Raw genomic sequence first — 11225 nt, 5'->3', positions numbered from 1 at the left:
CTATTCTCTTTTATTAAAACACAGACTCATAATCCTGTATCCCAGAATCTATGCACCAGCGACCCCCCTACCAATTCCCATTTCAAATACATATACTTTCAACACAGTTTCATCCCTTCACATCACATGAATTACATGGACATTGATACCTCTACCTTACCACAAGTTTCACCACGAGTCATGTACATAATAACTCGGTACCCATGTACTTATGTAATTATCATCAATCTATCTAAGCTGAATCGATAACTCAAGAACGCGCTGCCCCTCTTACTAACAAGTACCTAGCCCAGACAGATATATAGATATATGAGGATAACAAGCATGATCCCAGGACAGCTCTGCCCTACAACGAACCTACAAGCAACCCACATAGGTAGTACACTAACACGCAAAGGGATACTGTTTATTAACATACTTTTTCATCAACAACCTCCGGAACACTCCAGACAACACAGAGCAAGTATACCTCATCCATTGAGCATGATATATATCGCAGGGTCTGTGTTTCTTGGTCTGGTAGCTGCCTGCCTACCTATATACCTACTTCAATATTCTAGGTTACTACTTAACGTCTGATCTTGCTCGCTGTTGCAAGTTCCGCTTGGAGTGGAGCGCGCTATATACTCTCTGCTACCTACATACCGGTAATAGGTAATTGGCCTCATCGATGCGCACCTATACTTATACCGGTACCTACACCCTCCTTATACCCTTCGAAACCCATCTTTTCGTTCCATTATGCTTCATGAATGAATTCCCAATGCAAATGCGCCAAATGCTCCAGAAAAAAAAAAGAGACCAATAACCAAAACAGAAGACAAAAAACCTCCCTCACCTGCCTGCCTGCCAGCCTGCCAACTGCCCATCACATGGTCAAAACTCATGGAAAGGGTCGTATGTGCATGAATTCGTAATCGTTAGAAAAGAAATCAGAATATAGAGTACCGTTATCATACGAACGAATTGTTGGATAATCTCGAGGCGCTGTCGTTGGACTTGCTTCTCCTTTCACCCCCAAAAGTCATTACATCAGCATTAGAGATGGGCATGTGAATAGTACTCGAGAATCATCCCGCGCCAACCCCTGTCCGATTTCGCTGACTGCTCGGAGGGAGATGTATTTCATCTTCCGAGTCCGAGCTATCAGCCGCAGCCGCCCGGTCGATCATCCGCTGCACATCGTCGTCTCCTAACGGCGGCTTCGTCCGTGCCCGACCCCCCAGGCCGACGGGAATCGATAGCGAGGGTCGAGAAGAGATCGAACCGTTGATCGTTCGCCGCCGCGGCATGGCTCGTGCCTGTGAAGACCCATGCGGCTCATCCATGTCTGGGCCGCCGGGTGTGTTACGTGGTCTCTCAAATTCTACACGCTTCGGTTGTATTGGTGGCCGCCCCGTTGGCAAAGCTTTCCGCCCTTGGCTATTCGCCTCGTTCATGTGCCTAAGCCGAGAGGTAGGCAGAGAGGTTCGCGGGCCATTGTGTGGCTGCGAAGTCTGGGGCGAGGGGAAAGCGTGTTTTAGATTAGATGAATTGCCTGGACTGCTCATGAATAAGAGTGTCTCCAGCGCCTCTTGCTCGCGGAGGTTCTGAGGCGGGGAGAAGAGGATAGGGTCGATGCTAGGGGTACGGACATGATATTGGCCTGGTGTGCTCTGCAATGGACTCGGCTGTGATGGGGTATGAGGTGACGAGGTGTGAGAGTGTGATAAGTATGCAGGTGTGTATTTTGCGTTGGAGCTACGCCGCGGGTTGGTTGGTAACGCCTGGCGCGGCTGGATGGGAGCAGGTGGTGCCAGGGTTGGAATTTGTGAGACGGGAGATGCCGTGCTGGGAAGCTTGGAGCCACCTTCCCTCCAATAAGACTCGTGGATACGTCCTGGGGGTTGCTGAACAACGGGACTTGTAGTCATACTGGACGGGTTGGAAGCCGTTTGTCGGAACCTAGTTAGTGCTACCCGTGGACTTGCTGATGAGGCGTGTCTCCCATGTAATGTCGATGTACTAGAAGTCGGCGAAGCGGCTTGTGATGCTAATGACTCAATTTCGTCGATAGAGTGACTTTGCCAACCGTTGTTCACCTTGACCATGGCATAAGAGAGTTTTGCCTTCAGCTCGGCCGAGAGCTGGTGGCATGGTTAGCTATTGTCCACAAAGCACGTGCTGCGATGTAAGTGAATACAGACCTCACTAATGCGGCTCCCCGCAGTCGAAGCGATACTTATGTTGCTTGTATTCCTCGAATGGCCCATTCGCACCGGCGAGGCACTGGAGTGGTGTCGCGTGTGCTTGACCACGCCATCAGCCATCCTCTTCCTCGACTGTGCCCCATTGATTTCGGTGTCGTCCCGCGATACGACGATTTTCTGCTGCAAAGCGGCGAGGTTAGAGAGGTGCATTAGCTGGGATTCCTGGCTGGAGGAATTGTCGTTGCCATGACGGTGACTGCTCTCGCTGTCACTCTCGGGTGGGGTGAAGACGCGGTCGTTGTCATTAGAGGTGGAGTTAGTGGCCTGGGAGTCGTTGCTCGAGTCGTGGGACAGCTGCGTCTGGTGGCTCTGGGTCTGGCTACTGGACGCGAGCCGCGGTTGAGCACCCGCGACGTGCCCATGCGACGCTGTGGGATTAAGATTGCTGCTGCTGCTGCTGCTGCTGTCGGTAAGCTGCGACATGTCTGGCATTTTGGCTGGACTGGAACAGCGAGGGGTGGGAGGGTATAGAGAGGGAGCGACGTTGCCCGAAGCAGTCGAGGGCGCCCACTGTCGCGTACCGTGCGGCCAATCCAGCTCAGATCGCGTTACCGTCTCACTTCAACCTTGAATCTTGGACTCTGGAGACAGCCTGGGTTCTTTTGGGCGTGTATGACAGCGAGAAGAACGAGTGATTTCCAAAGCAGCAGGCTTAATCCGTTTCTTTGTCCTGGGTGCGTGGAAAGCGAGCACGCGTTGTCGCCAGCTCAGCCAAGCTCGGAAGGACGCAAGGTCCCAAGCAGGGGTTCGGAGCAGAGGTATGTACCTAAGACACGGCTTGGACGGGGTAGTAAGATAGGCGTCTGTTGAGCGACTGTTACAGTCATGGCAACATCTTGTCGTGCTAACTAACGAAATGAATTCTCTAAGAAGTAATTGAAGCCCTAGATGTGGTGATTTAAGAGACAACCGACAATGAGGGTTGCCATATGTTGGAAGAGGAGAAGTCGTGGTGCTGGATAGTTGTGGAAGACGAGAAGTATCGTGTACATGGCACTGCGCCCTCTCTGGTGCTTGACACCTGCTGGGCGTATCTGGATACGGAGATACAGGGATGGAGGTGGTGTATGTTCAGTCAATACCCTAAGTATCGGATACTTGGGTGCCACGCGATTTACCTAAGTACACGTCGGATACTACTGGCCAAGGTCCCTAGGTACCTCCACTAATTAGTAGTGCCCATAGTGGCGGTGGTGGTATTTGTGGGGTGTGCCAGACGTACCCTCCAGGTAGTAGCACTTGGTAGCGGTACCTGGGTGGCTACTAAAACGCGCTGGACGGTACATGGCTCCAAGAGGATTCTAGGTAGGTTAGGGTCAGGTGCGCGACTTTAGCCTGGGAAGTACACTGGGGCAGGCACAGCCAAGTACGGTACTGCACAGAACTGCACAGGTGCTGTTAGGGCACTATTACAGGCGAGGCAGGTATAGGTACTTACAGACTTACAGTACCTACCTACTGCCTAGGGGCATATTCCCTACTTTTCCACTACATAGGTATACTTACTTGATTAGGTAGTCCTCATCTGTTGAATAGATACCTATCAAATCCCCTCCTCCATGTGTACTTATGTAGTATGTGTAAACCGAACAATTATATACTATTCAAAGCACCTGCCAGCACGACGTTGAAAGAGGTGCTGTCGATTAAGTATATGTACAAATTAGTCCCCCCTACCCAAGGTGGGACTCGGAATACCGACGATACGCGGCTTTAGACAAATATCTCTCTGCGAAGTGGAAAAAAACAACGCGCCTAGTGGCCATCGGTCGGCCGGTCGGTACTTAGCTAGGTTTAGTCAGGTGTACGTGTTCCGCCACGACACCACCCTGCTGTGTCCGACTTTCTACAGCCCATACTTTCCTCTGGATACCGAAGTACGTAGCTTCAAATACCTACCTAGGTACAATGCAATCGATGCACAGAAATATGGCAACGGGAATAAAATCCCTGCGCGTTCAAGTGATCGCCCGCGTCCGCGGGAGCGACTGCAAAAGAAAGAAAAAATATTACTTCGCAAGTGCTGTGCTTACACAACCCTCCGTCGCGCCTCCTCGGCTCTAGCCCGCCGAAACGCTCGGACCAGCCAAACACGAGCTCACGTGACCAGGCACGGCTCACTCTAGACTCTGCCCCTCCTTTTCGGTGCTACAGAGGAATGAACAGTATTAGTCAAAGTTCTAGGAGAATACAGAGTATACATAGTAATGATAGAGAGGTGGGAAGCTGGAGAGATCACGAGGGAAAAGAAAAAGAAGGCACTGACTCATAAAGATAGAGACTTCTTGGGGTTTGGCCTGTCTCCTCTTCTTGATTCTCTCCATAGCGGCAGCCCGCGCCGCCGCGTGCTTCTCGCCCATGATCTTCTTGTCCCGCGCCTTCTTTGCCGCCAAGTCGAGCTTCGTCTGCTCTTCGATGCCCGCCCGGCGAGACGGCCAGTCCTTCTTGGCCTCTTCGGCCGACGCCTCCATCCGCTGTACGAGCTGCACGAGCTCTTCTTCGTCCATCGATGGGCAACCTCTGGCCTGCCAGAGCGCCTTCTGCCGGAATCCTTCGTTCTCCATGTAGTCTTCTACGTAGACCTCTTGTGTGCGGCACGTGGTGCGCTGTTTGCTGGTAGGTCTGTGTCCGGGATCAAGGGCTAGGATCTTGCACTCTGGTTCCCTCGGCGTGCTGGAGACAAGGAAACGCGAGTCGAACTTCGGCGCCGTCGGACTTGGTGCCCCTGCAACGGAAGAGGTCAGTTAATTGTGGCTCGAGCTTTCCCGAGAAAGCTTCGATATGATCGGGAGCTTTAGGATTCTCAAGAATCATGAGGTGTTTGGAAATTACCCTCTCTGATGATATGACGAGAGAAGAGTAATATAATCTTGGAAATTGCTTACTAATAAACGGGATGGGCGGTATAGCGGCTCGAGGTCTTGGAGGCATCTTATTTCTGATAGAAGCCGGCGCCAAAGTCGCACGGGCATCGCTTGGCGCAGATGACGCGGTGGGAGAGGTGCTGACTGCATTTTCGGGTGCGGGAACAGTGGAGATGAGTGTTGAGGGTGCGGTGAAAGAGACTGGTGGTGCAGCTGTAGAGGCTGTCGCGGGAGCCGGAGTGCTAAGCGCATCAGCATCGGGGACAAGACTTGCAATGTCCGATGCGAGTTGAGCCTCCAAATCCGCAAGGTCAAAAACATCAGAAAACGTGGTTGAAGGCGTATCTGGTGGAGGCTCAGATAGAGGTTGCGTAGAGCCATTATTTCCACCAATTTGTTGTTCAGCGGTGGGACCAAGAGTCAGTGGCTCGACAGACGAAGTTTGGGCTGCAAGTGCTTCTGGAGTTGACGACAAGGAACTCAAGAGCTCGGACATGTCAAACGTAGTGGAATCCTCGTCCATGTGACTGTCGATATCAGCAAGCTTCGAAGCGGCTGTAGTCAAGGCCACATCGGTGCTTGGCCTAAGCCCAAAGATATTCCCTGTATCTTCCCTCTCATCCATTGGATCTATATCGTCCATCTGGTGGTCTACATCCATGCTTTCATCCTTGCTTTCCTCCCCGCTCATGACGATATCAGGACTTTCAGTAACAAGAGCGCATGTTCCGTCGATGACCATCTCATCGCTAACATGATCAACAGTACAGGGGTTTTCGGCGGTGATACCCTCCATCTGCTCTCCTAATTCAGGCGCAAAGAAATCTGGGACTGTGGGGTAATCCTCGATTGTAGGGTGGTCCTGGATACCGATGAACTCCTCGACAAGCTTTTCCTCCAGCTCGTCAGCTGTGAGTGGAGCAGCTAATTTATTGCCGCTTCCGAACATTATATCATTGAGGGCGGCGACATCTTCTTGTGTAAGCCTGAATTCGTGGCTGGGGTCATCGCTGAGCCCGGTCGCGATCTCATCAAGAGATGGAATGCCATCAAACGAAACTTGTACTTCGTCCCAAACTGCTTGCACCTGTGGATCGCCTAAACCCTCAACAGATAATTCTCCCGAGGTGTCATTGACACTCCCAGAATCTGTTTCTGTGTGAAAGCCAGGCGCAATAATTAGAGCGTTGGACAAGCCAGTCATCGAAGGGTCGAATTCGGGTGAAGATAAAGAGATGGGAAGACTTGTTGCTCTCTCAGCAACTGGTACGTGGTCACCACTTGCTTCAGGGTATCTATTGAAGCCGTTGATATTATCGGCCGGCAAAGCCGGCGGTACAAAGAGGAGTTTTGCTTCAGCATTTGCCTCTGGTTCTTTCTTAAGTGGCGATGCTGGTATACATGCCACAGTAGATGAGATGAAAGAGTTGGAGGATGAGGGAAATAGTGTCGCCGGGGCGAGAATAGAAGATGAGATAGATAATACTTCGGGCGTCGGGGATCCCTGAAGCGTTACTGCATCCGAAATAGGGGAAGATGGCTCTTTGGGTACAGAAGAGCGATGAGCCGGGATAGGTCCCTCAGAAAATAAATATGGAAGGGGACTCGTTGGCAGAACCGAGATATAAGTTGCAGGCTTCACGATTGAAGACGTGGGACTCTCTGCGTTATGTGAAGGTAATGTCGAGACAGGATCGGACTCAACCACTGATGGAGATGACTCAGGATCTGATGTATGAACAGATACCACGGCTGGAGGTGACGTTGGTTCTGGCTCAGACAGCGGCTCGGTCAGAACAACATCTGGAACTGCAGCGGGAATAAGAGGGACATCGGCAACATCTGAAGACGTGTGCGTCGAGGCCAGAGTTGATTGTGAGTTGGATGCGAGAGATGACGATAGAGGGATTGGATCATCCACGACCGGGGGGTTAGGGCTGAGCGGTTTGAAGAGGGAAAGATATGGTCCAGGAGAAGAGATCGGTGCGAACCTAACCGATTTCACAGGCTTGATTGGTAGAGCAGGCAGCAGAGCAAGGGCGTCACTGGCCGAACCACGATCTGCAAGTTCTCGAAGCCGCTGCTTTCGAATACGAGATGGTTCTCCACGTTTGATCGTTGACTGTTCATAATTCGGAGGCGCGCTGACAATCCCATTACCCGTCACTATATACCTTGTTGTTTTCTTTGGTAAATAAACTGGCTTAGCAGCCAAATCATCTTCGCACACTTGCGTGCTGCACTCGGTCTTGTCGAATGGTTCTGTCTGCGTGCTGCCATCGACCATCAAAGCCTGCTTCGGCTCTTCCAAAGGCTCTAAAGGCTCTACAATGGCCGTGGTGATGGCAGGAGAGAAAGAGAACGTTGGCGGGGTCGGTTCAGGGCGACAAGAAGAAAAGGGATATGGTACTACCGACGCTAAGACTTTGACGGCGTACATGCGCAACCTTGAGATTGCTTTCTTGGTATGATCACGCAACATGGCGGATACCGACGGCCACACGACCTTCACGACAACTGGAGTTAATAAATGCCGGCCATCTAGGGAAAAAGAGAACAATAGGGACAGAAACTGATCCGAATCTCAAGAACGCAAGCTCCCTTGACTATCTACTCTTCTCCCCGGGACACACCAGACAAGATATTAAAGAACCCCAAAATACTAACCTGGCAAGCAAGTCGGAGGTATGGTAGCATAGGCATAACTGCTGCAAGGGATATATAGGCCCCGCATTTGCCCCGGTCGCTGTTGATGTAGTAATAAGGGAGCCAAACTGCCAGCAGCGAGACTCGGAATTTGTCGCCGAAGAAGAGATACAGGCCTGCTAGGCCGAGAATATGCGCATCGAACATATATTCGTGTGGCTCCGGGAGAGACTCAATGTGCTTAGACATCATGGCGGTTCCGAGAAACAAGAAGAGGTCGAGGGAGGGCCGCCACACGGCGGTACTGCTGCCGAAGAGGCAGCACACAAACAAACCGAGAACGAGAAGTCCAGAGTTCGCTGTGTACAGCATCATGACCATCAGGCTAAGACGGGAGTCAGTGGCCATAGGCACATTTGATTAACGCCTAGGAGAGGGGAATGACGATGACCCGTACAGGAGAACTCCTTTGAACAACAAAACAGTATCTCAAGAGATACATACAGGTGATGACATACAGCTTGTGTGTGTATAGGTATATAGGAGGGGCGGGGTTAAGAGAGGCGTTGAGGAGAGCGAGTTTGCAGCAGCTGAACTTACAAGGTGATGATGGCCTTGGTGACCACTTGGTGGAGGGTGAACATCTTGATGATCTGCTCTTGAAAATAACAATGAGAACGATGGTGTTGGTAATGTTGCTGGCGCTGAAGCGGAAGCTTGAGCTGGAACTGAGAACCGATGGGGATGTCGAAGAAGAGGAAGAGGTCAAGGATGAGAGCTCTAGAGAGGACTCAATGTTGTAGGTATGGAGCGGCTTCGAGTAGGTAATGCAGGTGGTTGGTTGGCGTGGATAGGTACATGTTGAGGTAACTAATAGAGGGTCGGTTGTTTGCCTCGCGAGGGAGGTAGAGAGACACAGCCAGCACTCAAGTGGTCAGGTCGACGACGGACCACCCAGGTGAGAGGCCGTGCTACGCGAGATACGTACCAAGGTACTTCAGAATCGCGGCTATAGCAACAAGAAGGTGAATGATCAAAGGTGCCTACATATCTTCTCGTCTACCCTTCGAGATACTCAATGCCATGGAACGCCCGTATTGAATGGATAGCTGATCAGAGGGGTTTACGGCCGAAGTCATCAGATCGCCAACCAATTAAGTGATTATTTTTCTAAGATGGAATGGCCTTCTTCATCGGTCGCATACTAATTCAACTTCATTCGACGAGTAACCGTTGTGTTTCATAAATTGAGGGCAAATCGGGCTCAATGTGAACATCCATTTGCGGGCCGGGCGCTTCCATTGTGTGAGGGACAATGCAAACACTGCCGTACTCAATGTACTACTATTGTATACAATGGACAAAGTACCCTTTGATAATACCCTCAGGTCTTCTATAAGCCACCCAACGTATTTTCTAGTTAATACATTTATATCTGTACCAGTGTTGGCTGCCATCGAAATCAATGCGGCACAACCAACGTCGAAGCGGGAGTTTATATACTGTCTCTGGCTGTACTTTTGATTAGATTACATAAGTACATGAGTCCTATTTTTGAATGCACCTCATCCCTTGACAACCACTTGACTACTTACCCCTCCCTTGATTTGTTTCAAGAAGACCGGGATAGATCTTTGCAGGTATTTCAAAGCCACAAAGACGGAGAATGACTAAATCTATCGCGTACAATAATTCAACCGATTAGATTGCATCAACGCCCGTCCATGGAATTCCAATTTTTCTATTTCATAATTGCATATATTGACTTCGCCAAATTGCAACGACTTTTCCAGCTCCTACCGAAACATCTTTGGCCCCCCCCCCCCCCCCCTTTTTTTTTTTTGAAGCTTGTAGAATCCTGAACACATTAATGTTGATGACGAAGACAGTCAATTCTCATGCCGTCAAAAGGCATCCTTCAACCCAGCCAGTTCCCTACGATCTTTTTGACAATTTAGTGAGTTACTCGTACCAATATTATTGAGCGAAGAATAATTCAGCTTTGATTCCTTACACTCGTCAACTCTGAAGATCCTATGCCAGATTTCGTGCCCAAAGGCTACATGTAAGACATGGGACTTAGTGGTAACTAAAGCGTCACGTGTTTTTGCGCTATCATATAGAGGCGTAATCATACACTATCAACAAAACTCATTCAGGTATAAAGTCTACTTTTTATACAGCTTTTTAGCGGTTTATGCAATTCTATAGGACTGAAAAGGTCTCTTGGGATATCTGAATAGGATCCTCTGGACTCGTAGGTTATAAAAGTACACGCTCGAGGTATATGTAATCCAGTAGGTCTCTTCGATGGTAATATTTCATAATTGGGGTCAGAGGCACAATTTATGTCAGAAGGGATGCATATGACATACGGTCAGGCTCTCAATGTGGCACAAGGTCTAAAAGGTCAGAAGTTTGAAGGCATTCAGACTTCTCTGGCTACATATAGTGTATCTCTTTGTTCCTCCGTCCCGAGACCCCTGACGACCTATGAGCTACAGCTCTGTTGTTGGAAATACGATTGCGAATTGAACAGGCAATAATATCAGCTCTATAATTTTTATAGTTTCATCTACTTACTATCCGCATACTATTCATTTGTAATGCGGTTGGTTAGCCTGCTTACATCAGCGCATAAACCCATACTTTGCTGACCATTGCATTGCGCTGTCTTGGGAATAGGTTCTTACTGACAAACGTTTGAGTAAGGGGGGGTACATCAACATAGATGCTACTGCCACTGTATCATCGATCGAGTTCACTTCTAAAACGATACAAGTTAAGTTCTTTTCTTAGGATTGTTGGTTGTGTACACTCCCTATAATCAGTAAAGTCAACCGATGGTCAACCTAGAATTCGATTTTAATAATACCCTTCTAAATCGTTGTTGAATCATACAAGATCAGAGTCGAAATTGTATTTGTGCTATTAACTTTGCGTAGTAGCAAGTTGGCGTTGATACCTCAACCATGGGCTGTGGCGAACTGTCTCGTATTGTAACAAAATTTGATGTTATCTGCAACTTACGAAATACTTGGGTTGCCTGACTGAATATAATAGTGTAGCTAACTGAACTGGAAGAACAGTTATAGATACAGGGTTCCTGGTTTCAGCCGTTCCGAGTCGCATAGTAGCCATCGCGATGACGATTTAATTGCTTACCACGCTCCTTGGCTCAATTACATACAGTTTTCCAGCAAATGCACACACTGCTGTCAGAAGATCTCTCTTGGCACCAGAAGCAGCTATCACCGGGACGCCGGCAGAATACTAGCAAAGCGAGGCTTCAGCCAATGTAACATTGAAATCGAATGAGGTACTTATAAGCCCAAATTCATGGGTATCAAATTGCAGGCTAATTACATAATCTGACATTTATGTTCCTAGGCCGTAATGAGAGCTGACAATATACCACAACAAGCCACCGCCAGAACAGGGGCTATGTAGCTGCTTGGCAACATGA

The 11225-nt window shown here is 49.4% G+C and overlaps 2 protein-coding genes across 2 annotated transcripts; both read right to left on the bottom strand.

Annotated features, from left to right (window-relative positions):
- Positions 1 to 993: 993 nt before the first annotated feature.
- Positions 994 to 2771, bottom strand: F5B22DRAFT_379161 (uncharacterized protein). Its single transcript, XM_047971258.1, has 2 exons — positions 2187 to 2771; positions 994 to 2126 (listed from the first exon to the last, which is right to left on the bottom strand). The coding sequence occupies exons 1-2, from the start codon at positions 2679 to 2681 to the stop codon at positions 1071 to 1073; spliced, it is 1551 nt and encodes a 516-aa protein (XP_047827848.1). The 5' UTR covers positions 2682 to 2771; the 3' UTR covers positions 994 to 1070.
- Positions 2772 to 4407: 1636 nt separating this feature from the next.
- On the bottom strand, positions 4408 to 6790 carry F5B22DRAFT_619070 (uncharacterized protein). Its single transcript, XM_047975762.1, has 2 exons — positions 6227 to 6790; positions 4408 to 6175 (listed from the first exon to the last, which is right to left on the bottom strand). Exon 2 carries the CDS (start codon positions 6060 to 6062, stop codon positions 4884 to 4886), a length of 1179 nt encoding a protein of 392 aa, XP_047827847.1. The 5' UTR covers positions 6063 to 6175; positions 6227 to 6790; the 3' UTR covers positions 4408 to 4883.
- Between the last annotated feature and the right edge of the window lie 4435 nt (positions 6791 to 11225).

This window comes from Xylaria bambusicola (genome assembly GCF_022495145.1).
Source record: "Xylaria bambusicola strain CBS 139988 unplaced genomic scaffold F5B22scaffold_44, whole genome shotgun sequence".
NCBI lineage: Eukaryota > Fungi > Ascomycota > Sordariomycetes > Xylariales > Xylariaceae > Xylaria > Xylaria bambusicola.
Note: the sequence above shows the minus strand (reverse complement) of the source record. Positions and strands in the feature narration are given on the sequence as shown.

Excerpts from the sequence above, each read along its gene's own strand:
- F5B22DRAFT_619070 (XM_047975762.1), bottom strand. The coding sequence starts at position 6,062 with ATGTTCGGAAGCGGCAATAAATTAGCTGCTCCACTCACAGCTGACGAG.
- F5B22DRAFT_379161 (XM_047971258.1), bottom strand. The coding sequence starts at position 2,681 with ATGCCAGACATGTCGCAGCTTACCGACAGCAGCAGCAGCAGCAGCAGC. Across the intron at positions 2,127-2,186 it reads CGGGGAGCCGCATTAGTGAG|CTCTCGGCCGAGCTGAAGGC; the intron begins GTCTGTATTCAC and ends CCATGCCACCAG.